Source organism: Molossus molossus, unplaced genomic scaffold, assembly GCF_014108415.1.
Source record: "Molossus molossus isolate mMolMol1 unplaced genomic scaffold, mMolMol1.p scaffold_m16_p_29, whole genome shotgun sequence".
NCBI lineage: Eukaryota > Metazoa > Chordata > Mammalia > Chiroptera > Molossidae > Molossus > Molossus molossus.
Window position 1 is genome coordinate 2,707,070 of NW_023425365.1, and position 19,358 is coordinate 2,726,427.

Consider the following 19,358-nt stretch of genomic DNA (forward strand, 5'->3'; position numbering starts at 1 on the left):
TACAACAAAAAGCTTGTTCTTTAAAAAGATTAATAAAATTAACAAATCCTACACAGGTGATAAAACTGCACAGAACACACACACAAACACAAATGCTTGTAAAACTGGTAAAATCTTAAAAAGTTCTGTGGATTTTACTAATTTTCTAATTTTGTTAATATACTATAATTATACAAAATGTTACATTGTTGCAGGCTAGATGAAGGGTGTATGAAATCCCCTTGTATACTGGTTATTTAGCAAATTCCTTTAAACTTGTAATTATTTCAAAATTAAAAGCTATAAAATGTAAGAACAGATTTACAATTTGTGTAAGAATAGGTTAAAAAATTGGTAAAATATTGATAATTGTTGAAAGTGACTAACGGGTAGCTGCAGATTGATTACTATACTATTATTTTTATATTTACTTAAAATTTTCCATGATAAAATATTAAAGAAAAAAATACAGTAGAACCTCCTGTTCTCAAACTTAATTTGTTCTGGAAGGCTGTTCAAGAAGCGATCTGTGCGCTGCTCAGTGTGGTTCAGTTGGCTGAAGCGCCGTCCCATACACCAAAAGGTGGCGGGTTAGATTCCAGGTCACAGCATGCATCCCTTCTCCCTCTCTCGAAAAATCAATAAAAAAATTTTAAAATGCAAAGAAATGCTTTGTTGGAAAATCAAATCATTTTTTCCCAGTAGAAATAATGTAAATTGAATTAATACGTTCCAGACCCCTAAATGATTTCGTTTTAACCTTTCTTATATACAGTACATGTCTAAGGTGCTGTTTAATCTATAAACAAACACTTCTTTTCCACCCCCAACTAATTTTAAATGAATCATTTTCAGTCCTCGTCCCAGGGTCTCTCAGGAGGTCAGCCTGCAGCATCTTCGCTTTTTCGTGTCTTTGACTCTGAGATGCTGTCCCTGGCTAACTGCTTTTCCTTTATCCAAATCAATAACAGTTTTTCTACCTCTTCAATTGCCTGTGATCACTGTTTCATGAACACTTTCACTCCTTTAGAAATATCAGCACTCTTGATGTTTTAAAATTGTGCTAAGCATCCATTTCAACAGTAAAAAAAAAAAAAAAGAAAGAAAGAAAAGAAAACCACAAAAATATTCACAGCACAATTTCCTAAGATGTTAACAAGGTGAGGTTTTGTGGTAACCTGATTCACAATAAAGCATTCTTTCCTGTTTGTGGCAGGAGAGATACTTTTTGTCATGCTGGTGTATCAGCATGAAAGGGTTGTCAGGTTTAGAACTGAAATCTGTTTGACAACCAAGACATTTTTTCCATGAGCAACTTGATTGAGAACCTAAATGTTTGAGATGGGAGACGTTCAAGAACTGAGTATCAATGTAAAAAATATTCAAACCTGTGAAGAATTTTTGTGAGTTTATTTGAGCCAAAACTGTCTACAAATGCCAGGAAGCAAAATCTCAACGGATTGAGGTAATGCTCCAGAGAATGGCAGTTTTGCGCCATATTTTATACATTACAATCAAAAGAGGAGATATGTCTACTGGTGATAGATTAGGAAGGGGCAAGAAAGCAAAGCAGGGAAACCTCTGGGGCTGGACAAAAAGTAAAATGATAGACATATACTTCTTTTACATAGGAGGACAGAAGAGTTAATATTCAACCAATTAACTCAATAACAATGAGGGGATCTGTGGTCTCCACAGAGTGGTGCCTGTGCTTTGAGACGTCTGGAAAAAGGAAAATTACTTTGACATTCCAAAAATATATTATTATAGAGCAAAAAAGACAGCAGACAGACTCAGTTAAGGTAAAGATTGACCTTTGTCAGGGAAGATGCCAGCCTAGGGCATGACTACCTGCCATAAACTACTTTTATGTTTTTTTTACATATATTTTTTATCCTCTCCCAGGGACATTTTTGCATTTATCTTCAGATAGAGCAGGAAGGAGAGAGGGAGGAAGAGAGAGAGAAATATTGATATAAGAGAGATACATCGACTGGTTGCCACCCACATAACTCCAACCGGGGCCCAAACTGAAACTGAGGTATGTGCCCTTAGCGGCAACCGAACCCAGGACTCTATACTCTGCGGGCCAACACTCTAACGACTGAGCCAAACCGACCAGGGCTGCCATAAACTACTTTTAATTAAAAAGTTTTCATTTCAGACCATCCTTTGTGGTTATTTTAGGTCTTTGAGTTTGGGAGGCCATCACACAGGCTTCCCCTGAGCTTGGTAGGTTGTTAGCATGTGACCCCTTTTCATGAGGTTTGACTATGATTACAACTAACATGTTAAGAGATCTAGTAGAAAAGTTGGACAGCGTATATGAACAAATGAGGAATTTCAGCAGAGAAATTAAGAATCAAATAAAAATGCTAGAAATTTAAAAAAAAAAATTACATTAGAGCTGAAGAATTCCTTCAATGAGCCCATTGGCAGACTGGACTTTAAATGAAGAAAGAAATCTGTAAACCTGAAGATAGGGTAATAGAAATTATCCAAACTGAAAAGTAAAGAAGAAAAAGAGATAGAACAGAACACCCAAACAGTGAGACAATGTATCAAATTGTCAAACGTGAAACTAGACTTTAAGAATAGAGAACAAGACAGAAGTAGTAGGTAAAGGTTTGAAGGCAGCCCAAAAAGTGCATGCACAAAATAACAATATAACAGACATACTGATACAACCTCGGCAACCCAGAAGACACTGGGAGGATATCTTTAAAGATGTGAAAAAAAAAAAAACACTATCAACCCAGTTGTCAATGGTCAACAACACATTCTTGGTTTTCCTCCCACCTTTCAAACAATTCCTTTTCTAATTACTTTGCAAGATCCTTCTCTTTCATTGGGCAGTGCATTCTAGAAGTCTTCATGGAATTCCTTTTCTTATTCTTACTTCCTATCCTTTCCACAGGCAATCCCATCCCTGCTCAAGGCTTTGATCTCCACTTGCTGACAGTCAGCCCATGCCATAGCTCCTGCCTGTACCATTTAATAGAGGCACAATTTTAGATTTATTTCTGTGATTATTTAATACTCGACTTCTCCACTAGGCTATAAATTCCATGAGTAGCAACTCTTATATCTGGTTTTGCTGACAATTTAATTTTAATGCCTAACACATAGTAAATGTATCATATATTTGTACTGAATTAAAGAATAATAACAATTGAGAATATAGTCTTAAATATAAGCTGTAATAATGTTGTCAAACTTCAGAGATATTTTGATACTTACCTATCAAGAAGAGAGAAAAGGTAAACTCAAAACTATAGAGTGAAAACCACCTCTAAAAAAATAAATTTGTAAAATATCTTACCTAGACACAAATTCACTTAATTCTGGATATGTGGTGGACTCCATTATTATGTTGAGGTCAGTAATCACAGTAGATAAATTCTCCTTAGTCTAAAAAAAAAAGTTAAGTTGATGTATCAGAGCACACAGTAAACTTTTAAACAAAATAAGACAAAAATGATTTTAAATTTATATAAAATGAAATGCTGCCACATAATAGGAAAAGGTAACCTACAGAAGGTACTAAAAATATTGCCTATTTGTTAAAAGAATAAAATCAGATCTTTGCTCCATACCAAAAACCAAAATAAACTGCAAATGAATTACTTACTTAAATGTAAACCATAAAACAGGAGGTAATATTCATTTAACTAATTACTCAGCAAAGAAGAACTTTCCATAAAATGATAGTAGAAAAAGTAAGCAAATTAGATTTTAAAAACTTCAAAATATCTACATAAAAATAACTTTATAACTAAAAGAGAAGCAACAAACTGAAGAAAAATTTTACCATAAACATAACAGATAGAAAAACTGGAAAGAAAAAGGCAAAGTACATTAACTAAAAACTTGAAGGTAAGACAATTTACATGGAAAACAATGTTCACTCTCAGTAGTAACAAAATAATAAATTAAAACAATGGGATTTTTTTTTCTATAAAATAATTTGGGCAATGCATAACTTATAATATTCATAGTCTCTGTTCCAGCAATTTGACTTTTAAGAATGTATCCTAAAATAATGAGAAATGAAGACAAAGCCTTCTGGCTATTTATTACAAAAAGCAAAAAGTAACTCAATATTCAATAATGGAGATTGCTAAATAAACTTAAATATTTTGTTTGCATTTATCTTCAGATAGAGCGGGAGGGAGGGAGAGGGTAAGAGAGAGAAACATCAATGTGAGAGAGACACACTGACTGGTTGCCACGACCCCAACCAGGGCGGGGACAAACTGCAACTGAGGTACGCATCCTTACCGGGAACCAAACCCAGGACTCTCTGGTCTGCAGGCCGATGCTCTAACTGCTGAGCCATACTGGCCAGGGCAAACTTAAATATTTTGAATTGCAAGTTCAGGTTTTCTTCTTCACTCTAGTAAATCATCTTCTACTAATTAATATATTTGCCTGCAATTTCTCCTTCATTTTTTTCTATTCTTGTTTTTGGAAAAATCATACATTAACTTTCCATTATCTGTCTTCCAGATTTTTCTTTTTTTTATCCTCACCCGAGGACAATTTTCCATTTTTTTGTACAGATAGAGTGGGAGGGAGAGAGAGGAAGAGATAGAGAGGGAAACATCGATGTGGAAGGGACACATCGAGTGGCTGCCACCCGCACGACCAACCAGGGCCAGGGACAAACTGCAACCGAGGTACATGCCCCTAGCGGGAACCGAATCCGGGTCTCTCTGGACCACAGGCGGACGCTCTAACCGCTGAGCCAAACCGGCCAGGGCGAGATTTTTCTTCTTTTTACTTGTCCTCACAGATGTTTTTCTCAAGCCTATTCTTCAAGTTCTAGCCCTGGCTACTTCTTTTTTTCTTTTTTTAACTTGATTTATTAGAGAGAAGAAGGGAGAGGGAGAGATAGAAACATCAGTGAAAGATAAACATTGAACCCCTACCAGGGGTCAAGCCTGCAACCAGCAACCCTAGCACAGGCCCTTGCTGAGAATCTAACCAGTGACCTCTCAGTCAACCACTGAGCCCTACCAGCTGGGCTAGCCCTGGCCACTTCTAATGCAGTTTTCAGCACTATAATCATCATGTCCGCCCCCCTCTCCTTCCTTTCTCTCAGCTCTGTTACCCTTTTTCAATTTTCTTTAAATGCTTTCATTTGAGAGCGAAGAACAATTTTATGTAGTATGTTCTTCTATTTCCTGTATTAATTCTTCCAAAGTGAACTTATCTCCATTTTCTTTTAATTTCTTTCATAGTAATCTTTTTGCATAGCCTTTAAATGGTAGTGAAAGAACTCAGCACCATCTTTGTACTTTAAACTCTGTGGCTCCCATTTATTAAGAGGAGTAGGTCTAGAAACTTTTGCTATTTCCAAGGAACAGAGTGAGTGGATACTTCTCGACTCTTTCCCATTTGTCTGAGTACTGTCCTACTTGTTTCTTGGTATCTTGAGCTGCTGGTGAAATGAATATTGATAGTTTGTACTCTTTGTTTATTTTTTCAGCTACACCAGGGTATCATGGGAACTGTTAGGAATGGCTGCAATGTAAGTGGGCTGTCTGTGGACATCTACTACATCTAATCAAACATACATTTCAGAGGCACTCTTACAACTCAGTAATAAAAATACAACCCAATTAAAAACTGAGCAAAGCGTCTCAACAGACATTTCCTCAAAGATGATATATAAATGGCCAATAAGCATTAAGAAACAATGCTCAACATTGACTAGTCATCGTCTGGTAGTTCAATTTGACCCAGTAATTCTACTCCTAGATATATACCCAAGAGAACTGAAAACACGTCTACATAAAAACTTGTACAGCCTGGCCGGTGTGGCTCAGTGGTTGGGCGCTGACCCATGCACCAAGAGATCACCGATCACCAGTTTGATTCCCGGTGAGGGCACATGCCCAGGTTATGGGCCCGATCCCCAGTGGGGGGCATACAGTAGGTGGCCAATCAATGTTCTCTCTCATTGATGTTTCTATCTCTCTTTCCCTCTCCCTTCCTCTCTCTCTAAAATCAATAAAAATAAAAATAAAAAATTTTAACTTGTACAGGAATGTTTATAGCAATATTATTCATAACCAAAAGGTGAAAACAACTCAAATGTCTATCAACTTATGAACAAAACATAATATATCCTCACAATGGAATATTCAGCCAATAAAAGAATGAAGTAATGGCACATGCTATAACACGAATTAACCTTGAAAACATTATCTTAAGTTAAAGAAGCCAATCGAGTAAGACCACATATTATGACTCCATGTATATGAAATGTCCAGAATAGACAAATCCATAGAAATAGAAAACAGATTAGCTATTGCTTAGGTCAGGGAAGGAGGGAGACTGAGAGGTATTAAGGAATATGAAGTTTCTTTCAGTTCCTAAAATTGGTGTACTGATAGTTGTACAACTCTGTGAATATCCTAAAAACTACTGAATGTATACTTTAAATGTATGAATTACACGGTATGTGAATTGTATCTCAATAGATCTGTCATAAAAATGAAATCTCAGAGGCATGTCTTGTCTTTTGTGTGTGTGTGTGTGTGTGTGTGTGTGTGTGTGTGGATTTTGGCCTTTCATCCATCAGGACAGGCAAATAATCCTGTCAGCATAAAGCCTATGCTTCACTGGCCTCTCTATTATTTATTTTGGGAGGAGCAAGTGTCGATTCTGTTCAGCCACTGGGAAGCTAACTTCAAAATATTGTTTACCTGTCTCTCTCTCTGGCCTATCATACTGCTAACCAGGTCAATCTTCCCCAGTTGGTAAACAAGGGAAGGGAGCTTAACAACAAGCTGACCTCAAACACACTGAGTCTTAGAGCACACTCCTTTCCACCATAGTCCATTTAGCTTATGTCCAAAGTTCTCATTCTTTACAACTTAAGAATTGTGGGTATGCCCTGGCTGGCTGTCTCAGGTGGTTGGCGTGTCGTCCCACACACCAAAAGGTTGTGGGTTTGATTTCCAGTCGGGGCACATACCTGGGTTTCAGGTTCTTGTGTGGGCCCTGCACGAGGGGCAACCAATCAGTGTTCTCTCACATTGACGTTTCTGTTTCTCTGTCTCTGTGTGTCTCTCTCTCCCTTCCTCTCTCTCTAAAATCAATAAAGATACTGTAGGGTGAGAATTGAAAAAAATCATGGGTAGATACATTCAGAAAATGGGTCCTATTAACTCTGTAAAATTTATAGACTGTTCATGAAGCCTCCTATATCAGATTTCAGTGTTTTCCTTCATTTGCATTAGATGTCCTTCTATCAGGTACATTTTTTTTTTTTTGGAGCCTTGTGATATAGGGTTTTATTTGTTTTAATTAAAATGTTTCCCTGTTTTTCAGTCATTTCATTCATTTTACTAGGATTCAGGGAGAGAAGTTATAAAAATAGTCACAAACTTCCACCCGTCTCATTTATTATGCTGCAGGGACTGTGAATGCAGACACATGTCGATTCTGATGTTCTTTCAACTCCACACAAACAGTGCAGCACTAATAATACCAGACAGTAAATCTGGGGAACCGAGGTGCATGTTCCAACCACCTCTGACAACAACAGCTATGCCAACATAGGTAATCATTCAAACTCCCTAGGTATAATTCTAGGTAAAATAAGGGGGTTGATTTAGATATTCTATAAGGTCATTTTTAGTTCCAATATTCTATTATGCCTTTAAGTCACTTTTGCTTCTAACATTGTATTACTATGATTGTATTAAAATTACATTCTATATAAGATAGAAATCATTTAAATTTTCTGATAGCCAAACATCTCCCTCTAGTGGAAATTTTGTTTTAAAAAAAAATGCTGTAGTACGTAGAAGGTTGCTATGTCTTCAATGTTTTATTTTTTATCAGTTTCAACTATAAAATTCTACTCAACATGTAAAAGGTAAAAACATTTTAGAAGGCAATTTGGTATCAACCAGAATTTACATGTATATCTTCTCTGACCTAGCATTCTACTAGAAATGTATTTCTAGAGACATACAGGATGGAAACTGCTGTTAATCCCCGATTCTTCACATTCTTGCCCCAAATTAGCTACATGGCCATAATTAATGAAGACTAAATTTCCAGCCTCCCTTGCACTAGCTTATTGGCCAAGAGAATGTAAGTGAAAAGTATGGGTGTTACAATTTCCAAAAAGTGCCCTTCAACAGAGAAGGTGAGCCTTGTTTGCCCATCCTTCTTCCTGATGCCTCAAATGCTAAAGCAATTCACATGATTGGAAAGCCACATGGGCAATAGCAGAGCTCGATGACCATGCAGTCTTTGAAAACTTACCCTACAATTTGCTTAAGCAAGAGAGAAATAAACTTCTAGTACCTGAAACCACCTTTATCTCTAAGTTTTCTGTCACGTGCAGCTCAACTAATTCTAATTCATTCAGCATGTGACTTTAAGCCATTACTAAATGGTCACAAAATTTTCAATCATGCTTCCATGGTATGGGATCAGAATAGTCACTTAAAATACTGTAGAAAGGGCCCTGGTTAGTGTGGCTCAGTTGGTTGGGCATCGTCCTATGCATCAAAAGTTCGCTGGTTCAATTCCTGGTTAGGGCACACACCTGGGTTTTGGGCTGGATCCCTGGTAGGGGGCATGCAGGAGGCAGCAGATCAATGATTCCCTCTCACATCAATGTTCCTCTTTCTCTCTCTCTCCCTCTCCCTCTTTCTCTAAAAAAATGAATAGAAAATATTTTTATTTTATTTATTTATTTATTATCCTCAGCTGAGGATATTTTTTTTGCATTTATCTTCAGACAGAGCGGGGGTGGGGGGGAGAAACATCAATGTGAGAGAGAGACACATTGACTGGTTGCCACCCACACGACTCAACCAGGGCTGGAGACAAACTGCAACTGAGGTACGTGCCCTTAGCGGGAACTGAATCCGGGTCTCGCTGGACTGCGGGCCGATGCTCTAACCACTTAGCAAACCAGCCAGGGCAATAGAAAATATTTTTTAAAAATACTATAGACAGGGAAGTAAGGGCTAGGCTGGTGCTGCCAATCCCTGGTAGGAAGCAGGAAAAGTTACTTGTAGCAAGGAGAGCAGGGCCTGTGTGGCAGGGCCCATGTGGCCCTGGTTCTGTCTTTCTGTCTGCGCTACCTTACAATAGCCACCCAGGACCAGCACACCAAACCTCTGCGGGAGCTGCAGGGGCCCAGTGCCAGTTCACCCTGGAAATGTCTCTAGTCAGGCCATTCTTCAGAAGTACACCATGTTATAGAAAATGTCCCCAGCCCTGGCGCTGCTCAGTGGTTAGAACATTGGCCCGCACAACAGAGGGATGTCGGTTCCATTCCCAGTCAAGGGCACATGCCTACCTGGGACACAGATCAATCCCCAGCCCCAGGTCAGGGCACATGCAGGAGGCAATAAATCAATGTGAGAAAGAAAGAGACATCTATGTTTCTCTCTCTTTCTCCCCCACCCCCTTTCCCTCTCTCTAAAAATCAATAAAAAGATATCCTCAGGTGAGGATTAAAAAAAAACAAACCCAAATTGTGACCTCATCTTTGATCGGATTCACGTTGGGATCAAACTACTTTTTGATTCTTTCCTTCAGAGGCTTACAGTGACAGAAGTATGCACCCTAAAGAAAGTGGAGCTCACACAGGCAGTTTGAAGAACAGCAAAGCAAGAGCAGTCTACTCGACCTCTGGGCACAGCCTATTCTGGGAAGTCCACCAATCACCAACTCCAGAGGACAGTATCTCTTCAATTTGATTTGTGGACAAGCCAAGGGCAAGCTTGATTTTGTCTATAATCTAGCTTCTCCCAAGATAACCCACTGAATGACTGTAAAAAGATGAACACCTGTATCAGAAAAAGCCTGTAGGATGCCAAGGCTACTAGGACACCCCTGAGCAGTTTCCCAGGCAATGTACACAATGACAGTGCAGATGTCCTAGATGTGGCACTGGACCTCAAGCCTATGACTCCTCCACCTGCCATGGGCTGTGGGCCTGGCCCATTAATGGAGGTTAGGATGCAGGTGGGCACTGGTGTTTTGAGTTTAGGATCACCTTCTCCACAAAGAAACAAAATGCAGTTGGCCCTTTGGTAATGCAACCTTCTGCAATGAGGCAACATCCAAGAATTTCTCGGCTGCACTAAGAAAAAGACTGGGATCCTGACACTGGGATCCACCCCAAGTGAGACTAATCCATTTGGGTCCATGTTCTGTTTTAGTTTTCAGTAGATGATCATGAAGAACAGTATCATTCTGGTGACCCTACATGAAGCCAAGGCCTGGTGCCAAATTGGGAACAACAGGGCCACTCATCACCTATGCCCAACTGTGTCATATTCTTGTTCAACAAGCCTTGGCAATGCCACGCTGTGGATGTTCTGGGCAGTGCTGAAAGGGGGCACTGTAAGGTGAGAGCAAGCCAGGAGCTCTGTCATCAGAGAAGGAGCCTAGAATCCCTCAGCTCATTCTCACTCAGCCTGCCTGGGCCAGTTGTGACAGGGACTACAAAGAGTTCTCAAGCAAACCCTCCAGCCCAGATGAATGGATCCAGGCATTCTTGACTAGTTCCAATGAAGGCAGGGTCCTAATTACCAGACATCAATTCCTGTCCCATATGAAAAGGGACAGCTTGGGGATGTATGTGGAATCCTGGCACCTGAACATAAATGCAAGTAAGCGCCTTGTCCATAGGACTTAGGACTTGGTATAATGACAAGTCTATATCCATGTAGTTATCTGATGAGCTGAAGCCAAGGCAGCCTTCCTGCCCTTCCTTGTTCTTGTCCTTATACACACTCCTTTGGTAGGCCCAGCTGGCAAAACAAACCAGTTGAAAGTGCTTTCAGCGATTAAAGCATGAACCCTGCCCTGGTCAGTTCACAAAATGATGACTGGACTCCACTCGAAGGTGTCAGAGCCTTGTTTTTCCACTCCACCCCAGCCATATTTTGTACATCACCATCGTGTCTTCCTCCAGGGCTGTGTCTCAGCAGTCCAGCACAACGTGTTGGCATAACCATGAACCACCTCGAAGTCTCACCCTCCGGCCCACAGCAGTGTTCATATGGCTGTGGTCCCAGATGACCACAACTTCATGAGGGGCCTTAGGCAAGGACACCCAACTGAGCTGTTTCTAAACTCTTGATCCACAGGGAAATAGGTGAGACAATAAATGCTTTCCTTGTTGTTGTTTTAAGCCATTAATTTCTGGGGAGATTTGTTAAGCAGCAATGCATAACAGACAACAAATGGCTGGCATATCAGCTAACAACTAGGGGCATGCAGAACTATTCTCATTACCTCAGGGCTTACACTGGAAGCCCAGAATCACCTTGCAGCCTGACCTCCAATAAAGCACCTGTACCCGCAGCAACAACCCTACAACATTCAGTTGTTGGGGTACTATATTTATACTTTAAATACTTTTTGAAATGGTACCACTTTGCACAAATATGCAACAAGGGGATCCTGGTCCTCAGCTCAGCCACTGCTGGAGGCTGGGGGGATTTTTTATTTCATAGTAATAGTATCTCTCTTATTACAACACAATCTCTAATTTACCTGGACTTCCTTGCTCAGGCTGATTTGGCTCAGCGGTTACAGCATTAGCCGACAGACCAAAGGGTCTAGAGTCTGATTCTGGTCAAGGGCACATACATGGATGGCAGGTTGAATCCTCAGCCTTGGTCAGGGCCCTGTGGAAGGCAACCAATCGATGTCTCTCTCTCACATTGATGCCCCCTCCGCCCCTTCCTCACTTTCTCTCTCTAAAAAAAAAAGTCCGGCCAGTGTGGCTCAGTGGTTGAGCATCAAACCATTCACCAGGAGGTCACCAGTTCAATTCCCGGTCAGGGCACATGCCCAGGTTGTGAGCTGATCCCCAGTGGGGGGGCGTGCAGGGGGGTGGCCGATCGATGCTCTCTCTCTCTCATTGATGTTTTTCTCTCTCTCCCTCTCCTTTCCTCTCTCTCTAAAATCAATACAGTAAAAAAAAAAATTACCTGGACTTCCAGAATCTGAAATTCAACTTGAAATGTAATCATTTGGCAATTTCCTGATAATTTATGTCTCTGTATACCTATCAATCAGAAAAACAAATATTTTATTTGCAAATAACAATTTTTTTCAAATATCCATCAATCATTTTTGTGTGAATGCCTACAATATTCATGTGGGTATATGTGTGAAGTATATATGTTAGTATTTGCATTGAAACTATCTAGAATAATGTGCACCAAATTGATTACCTTTGTGTGAAACAGAATTAAATCAACATACTTTCCAGCTCTAGATTATACCAGAGATTCAGGTAAGGAACAAATTTCCCATGTAACCAGCACCGAGATCAAGATACAGAAATATTAAAGTACCCATGAAGTTGCCTCAGGCCCTTTTGCAGGCTATACTCTACCCTCACCCAAGAAATAACCACTATTCTGACTTTATCAACATCTAGACTTGCTAGTAAAGGTATTTTTAGAAGGGCACAATTCTACAAGAATAAACAGAAATAGAAATATGAGAATAACCTAATTTTGGAAGCTGAAAGTCACATGGATGAGCTAGATATCACATGGAGAAGAACTGACCTGGCAGACCCAGGAAAACTGAAACCTAAGCCAGCAATGCAAAAGCTTAGAATCAAACCCATTTACATAGCAGAGTACCAGAAAGGCATTCTGAATCGGCAACACCAAGCACTTCAACAGATGGGGGTGAACCTGGATTCCAAATAAGAAGACTGAGACTTTAGTACTAGTAAAAGTCTTATACCTGGTCTAACATCACTCTCCAGCCTCTGCATCCCATCTCTTCCTTTTAAGTACCTAAAGTGTCTAAATTCCATCACTCATTTCTCTATATAATTCAAACTTTCACTGAGGTAAGCTGCATAAGACAGAGAGTCGCTTTCCCTTTCCCTGTCTTGAGGGTTATTTTGAGGGAAGTCAGGAAGCATTTCCAAAATCGAGTCCTTCTTTAGGGAATGCTACTTTTGTCCAAGCAGAGTTCCTGACATCGAATTGCCCCACTGAATTAGCCTCTCCTTCCCTGTGAGTGCATCACAGATCCCTGGCAATAAAACCTGGTTATGAGACCAGAAACCCTCCTTTGGGTAAGTGCCCAGCTGCTGATACTTTTGTCTTGGCCATAGGCTATGTTCATTAGCAGCAGAGTACTGCAGATGAGGCATCTCTTGTGTCGGTGGTGGACACCTAAATTTACAAATTAATGGTACTGTGGTTCTTAAAATCACTCATCTCTTTACTTGACTATTAAGTTACTTAAAAAGAGACCGTGTCTCCTTTTATACTTCAGGCAGCTTTTAAGAGTATTATGTACACTGTGATGTGCAAAAGAAACGCTACAAAACAAGTTTACCACAACCACACATTCAGATAGTACCTTGTAGAATTCCAATTCAATGATATCCCACCTAACTTCCAATGTATAACAAGATAAGCTTCAACACCACTTCTAGATTAAAATTAGCACTCACCTTTTTCTGTCATCTCAGTGCTCATTAGGTTCTCTGTCTTCTTGGAATACTTTCTTATATTGATGCCAGTAAGTGTATTAAGAAATAAAAGTTCTGATTCTAAGTGTCCAAGATTACTTCTCAGATCTTTTGAAGATTCCCATCCTTCAGAATCTGATTGGTCTATTTCTTGAAACAATTTTCTAAAACGCAAATATGGAAAATAATTACTCCAATGAAGAAACCATCTAATATGTATAATTTTCTTCAAACCATTCCATTTTATTTTTCTTACTCTATTCCCATTAAAACTAACTCAAAACCAGTGTGGCTCACTGACACTGAAACCTTTAATCGCAACATAAAACAAACCTAAAGAAATTATACTATTATGTTTCTACATATTTGAAGCAACTGTAACAAAATTATCACAGGAGTATTTTACAGAATTAAAATGTCCATTCAGGTAGGAATGTTTAAAATATTCCAACCTAAATGTCTGATATCCCAAGACATCTCAAATTACTTTAAAAGATGTCATAAATTAGACTTCCGGTCAAGATGGCGGCGTAGGTAAAAGCAGTATCGCATCCTCCCACAACCACATCAAAGTTACAACTAAACTACAGAACAACCATCATTCAAAACCGCCTGAAATCAAGCTGAATGGAAGTCCTACGACTACGAAATTAAAGCAGCAGCCACATCCAGACTGGTAGGAGGGGCGAAGGCGTGAGGAGCAGCGGCAAGACGGGCTGGTCCCACACCCATGTGTGACGGATAAAAATCAGGAGGATACTTCAGCTGGGAAGGTCCTTCCTGAGGACTGAGGGGTCCCCGTCCCACACCAGGCGCCCTGCTCACGGTTCCAGTGCCAGGAAGAGAAGTCCCCATAACTTTTGGCTGGAAAAACCAGTGGGAACTGAGGCTCAGGGAAGCTGAAGCGGCTGGAACCCCAGGCAGCTCCTTAAAGGGCCCGCGCACAGACTTATCGGACTCTCTCCCTCTAAGCTTGGAGGGGAGGCAGCTCGAGGGGCACCAGAGACCTACTGGGAAGAACTGAGCTGTTTGGCACTGGAGCGAGGGCTGCAGAGGGGGCTTTCTCTGGGACAGACATGCTGTCACAGGCCTTTGTTCCTTTGGTGAGCCCTTCCCTGGGGCGGCAGACAGCCACCATATCTGGGACTCCAGCAACCAGGCTCACACTGGTTGCCCTGCCCTGGTGACTCCCTGAGGCCCCGCCCCACCTAACTTTCAGGCCAACCCAAGCTGTTGCCAGTTGCTTAACCATAGGATTGGCCTATCTTGGATCCTGCTTCAGGTTTTCCTAAATTCTTTCAAACAAGCAGCATCTGGTCTCAGATAGCCCCATACTTCTCGTTAAGTAATACACAGAAACAAACACAGGGAGGCAGCCAAAATGAGGAGACAAAGAAACAGATCCCAAATGAAAGAACAGAACAAAACCCCAAGAAAAGAACTAAGCAAAATGGAGATAAGCAACCTAACAGATGCTGAGTTCAAAATACAGCTTATAAGGATGCTCAATGAACTTAGTGAGAACCTTAGTGAACTTAGGGAGGACCTCAAGAGCATAAAAAGGGGCCAGTGAGAAATGATGGATGCACAGTCAGAATTGAAGGAGGCATTAACTGAAATAAAGAATAATTTACACAGATTCAATAGTAGAGTATGTAAATCCAAGAAGCAAACCATCGATTTGGAATATAAGGTAGCAAAAAATGCCCAATCAGAACAATAAAAAGAAAAAAGAATTTAAAAAAATGAGGATAGTGTAAGGAGCCTCTGGGACAACTTCAAGCGTGCCAACATTCGCATCTTCGGGGTGCCAGAAGGAGAAGAGCGAGAACAAGAAATTGAAAACCTGTTTGAAACAATAATGGCAGAAAACTTCCCTAACTTGGTGAAGGAAACAGACATACAAGTCCAGGAAGCACAGAGAGTCCCAAACAAGATGAACCCCAAGAGGCACACACCAAGAAACATCATCATCAAAATGCAAAAGGTTCAAGACAAAGAGAGAATCTTAAAAGCAGCAAGAGAAAGACAGCTAGTTACCTACAAGGGAGTTCCCAGAGACTATCATCTGATTTCTCAAAAGAAACTTTGCAGGCCAGAAGGGAGTGGCAAGAAATATTCAGAGTGATGAAAAGCAAGAACCTACAACCAAGATTACTCTATCCTGCAAAGCTGTCATTTAGAATCGATGGCCATATAAAGAGTTTCCCAGACAAGAAAAAGTTAAAGGAGTTCATCACCACCAAACCGTTATTATATGAAATGATGAAGGGTATTTTTGAATAAAAAGATAAAATATATGAACAAACAAAATGGCAATGAATACATATCTACTGACAATGGAATCTAAAAACAAAATGAACAGGTAGAACAGAAACATTCTCATAGATACAGAGAACATTTTGTTGGTTGCCAGATGGGAAGGGGTTTGGGGGAATGGGTGAAAAAGGTGAAAGGATTAAGAAGTACAAATTCATTGCTAGACTGACAAACCTCAAAGGGAAAGGGGTTGGAGGGGTGGGAAGAAATAAACCAAAGAACTTATATGCATAACCAATGGACACAGACAATAGTGTGGGAAAAGGCGGGAGGGGGGCGGGATTTGGGAGGAGGGGGTCAATGGGGGAAAAATGAGGAATATCTGTAATACATTCTACATTCAACAATAAAGATTTAAAAAATAAAATAAAAATAAATAAATCTCTTCCAACATATCAAAAAAAAATGTCATAAAATAAAATTTAAAAATTAGCGAGCTTTAACTTCTAAAACAAGTAAAGTATCAGAGAGTATTTTATATTAAGAAAGAGAGTCTCAGGAAATCTGAGAATACAGGTGATTAAAATCCCCAAAGAATAAGAAATAGTATAATTTTCTTCACATTGCAACAGATATTCTTCCTTGAGAACATGTATCTCTATTTTCCTGAGAAATACAGAAAATTTCAGCGAATATTTGCACTGTGGTACCTTACTCTTTGCCATCCTATACTGCCCTCATACTCTGCCATATTCTACAGTGCTGACTTCTGTCATCTGAGAAACACCTTCCTTGGATTATGGGGCCTGATTATCCTACTTGCCATTTTACATCTTGGGTCCTCCAAGTCTGTATTGTTTACAATGGAGAAAGATCAAAAACTTATAAAAAGTCTTTGGTAATTTTTTAAATGTTGTAGAAAGCTAATGAAAAACAAGAGAGGCAATCTTCACATATAAATGATGAGTTCCTGCAAAATAAATACCAAATAATGTCACAGCAAACTATGAATGACAATGTCAAAATATTTGTAATAGAGCAAAGAGATAGGAAAACTAAGTCATCACATTAAAGGATAGATATGCAGAACTCAAAGAACCTGTGATTGGGAAAGGGGAGAGTGGGGAGTTACTGTCTAAAGGTTACAGAGTTTCACTTTGAGCCAATGAAAATGTTCTGGAGGACAGTGGTGATGGTTGCATGACAATGTGAAAGTGTTTATACACTTTGAACTATACACTTTGAAAAGGTTAAAATGGTAAATTTTATATTATGTATATTTTACCACAAAAAAAGACAAGCTGCATATTCTCATTCATAACAGTTATTTACTTTGAACGAAATATCACTGGTCCATTTCAGTTAATCACATTATTTTGAAGGATTTGGGGTTATAAATTTTATTGGTTTTTAAGTTTTATTATTTGTAAATTTGTCTTATTAGCATAATTTGTTTTGGTCAAGAGTAGAGGTCCACAAGGAACGTGTCCCTTTTAAAACAAATCTACATGAGTGCTGACCAGCGTGGCTCCGTTGGTTGAACATGGTCCTATGAGCCAGAAGGTCACTGGTTCAAGTCCCCATCAAGGCACATGCCTGGTTGTAGGCTCGGTCCCCAGCAGCGGGTGTGCAGAAGGCAGCCAATCAATGTTTCTCTTTCACATCTATGTTTCTCTCTCTAAATTCAATAAAAACATATTTAAACAAATTAAAATAAAACAAGTCTACCTGAGACTTGAAATGAAAAGTCAATGAGCTAGCATTCTGGGAAGATGGTGGACTTTCCTAGCACCAGGAATCTGTCTCTCCATCCAGACAACAAATGCACTGGAAGAATCTATCTGATACAAGTTGTTATGGGATGCACAAAATAAGAAGATGTAAACTGTGACATCTAAAATATAAAATGTGAGGTAAGGGGTATAAAAATGTGAAGCTTCACAATGCATTCAAACATAAGTTGTTATCAGATTAAAAGACTATTATAAATATAAGATGTCTTATGTAACCCCCATGATAATCACAGAGCAAAAACCTATAGCAGACATACAAAAGAGGAGAAAGGAATCAAAACATACTACCACAGAAAATCATGAAATCACAAAAGGGGAGAGCAAGAAAGGAACAAGGAATTACAAAACCACCAGAAAAGAACAAACTGGCAATAAGTATATACCTATCAATAATTACTTTAAATATAAATCAACTTATTTTCCAATCAAAATACAGTGATTGGTTGAATGGGAAAAAAAACCCAAGATCCATGTATATGCTGCTTACAAGAGACTCACTTAAGACATAAGGATTCACACATACGGAAAGTGATGGGCTGGACAAAGATATTCCACGCAAATGGACTTTAAGACAAAGATTGTAACAGGACAAAGATGGTCATTTCACGCCCTGGCCGTTTTGGCTCAGCGATTGGAGCGTTGACCTGTGAACCAGAGAGTCCAGGGTTCAGTTCCCGCTAGGGGAATGTACCAAAAAAACAAACAAACAAACAAACAAAAGATGGTCATTACATAATGATAAAGGGGTCAACCCAATAAGAAGATACAATAGTTCGAAATATTTATACACTCAACATAAGAGCACCTAGTAATACATAAAGCAAATACTACAAACCTAAAAAGACAAAGACAGTATCACAATAATGGTAGGGGACTTTAATACACCACCATCATCAATGGATAGATCATATAAATCAATAGGAAACATTGGTCTTAAAGGACACATTAAAGTAGATGACCTAACAGACATATACAGTACATTCCATCTAAAAACAAAATAATATACATTCTTCACAAGAGCACATGGAACATTCTCCAGAATAGGTCATATGTTAGGCCACAAAGCAAGTCTTAGTAAATTTAAGATTAAAATCATATCAAGCACATTCCAACCACAACAGTATGTAACTAGATATAAATCACAAGAAAACTGAAAAATTCACAAATATATAAAGATTAAATAACTTGTTACTGAAGCACCAGTGGATCAAAGAAGATATCAAAAGAGAAATCAAACAATACCTTGAGACAAATGAAAATTTACTATATACCAAACTTATGGACTGCAAAAGAAGCAGATTTAATCATTGCGCTAATTGCCTACCTTAATAACTACAAAATATCGCAAATAAAAACCCTAAATTTACACCTCAAAGAACTAGAAAAAGAATAAATGAAGACCAAAGTTAGTAGGAGGAAGGAAATAACAAACATCAGATTGGGCGAGGAAAAGAACTAAATGAAATGTAGATAAGCAATCTAACAAATGCTGGAAAGTGTCTTTCCGAACACTGTTTACAAAGATGCTCAGGGAACTTAGTGAGGACCTTGGGAGCATAAAAAAGGCCATTCAGAAATAGAGGATGCACTAACTGAAATAAAGAATAATTTAAAGAATTCAATAGTAGAGTAGGTAAAGCCAAGAAGCAAACTATCAATTTGAAATATAAGGAAGCACAAACACCCAATCAGAACAGCAAAAAGAAAAAAGAATCCAAAAAAATGAGGATAGTGTAAGAAGCCTCTGGGACAACTTCAAGCGTGCCAACATTCACATCATGGGGGTGCCACACAGAAAAGAGAGAAAGCAAGAAATTAAAAACCCGTTT

The 19,358-nt window shown here is 39.2% G+C and overlaps 1 protein-coding gene across 14 annotated transcripts in view; it reads right to left on the reverse strand.

Moving 5' to 3' along the window:
• Positions 1-13,602, reverse strand: part of LOC118641344 (centromere protein P) — a 152,437-nt gene extending 138,835 nt beyond the window's left edge. For all 14 annotated transcript variants that reach the window (XM_036278485.1, XM_036278481.1, XM_036278477.1 and 11 more), the window contains exons 1-3: positions 13,460-13,602; positions 11,964-12,040; positions 3,302-3,390 (exon numbers count right to left, since the gene is read on the reverse strand). In XM_036278485.1, coding sequence (XP_036134378.1) covers positions 3,302-3,390; positions 11,964-12,040; positions 13,460-13,484 — 191 coding nt within the window. In that variant the 5' untranslated portion in view covers positions 13,485-13,602. The remainder of the gene's footprint in view (positions 1-3,301; positions 3,391-11,963; positions 12,041-13,459) is intronic.
• Positions 13,603-19,358: the final 5,756 nt, after the last annotated feature.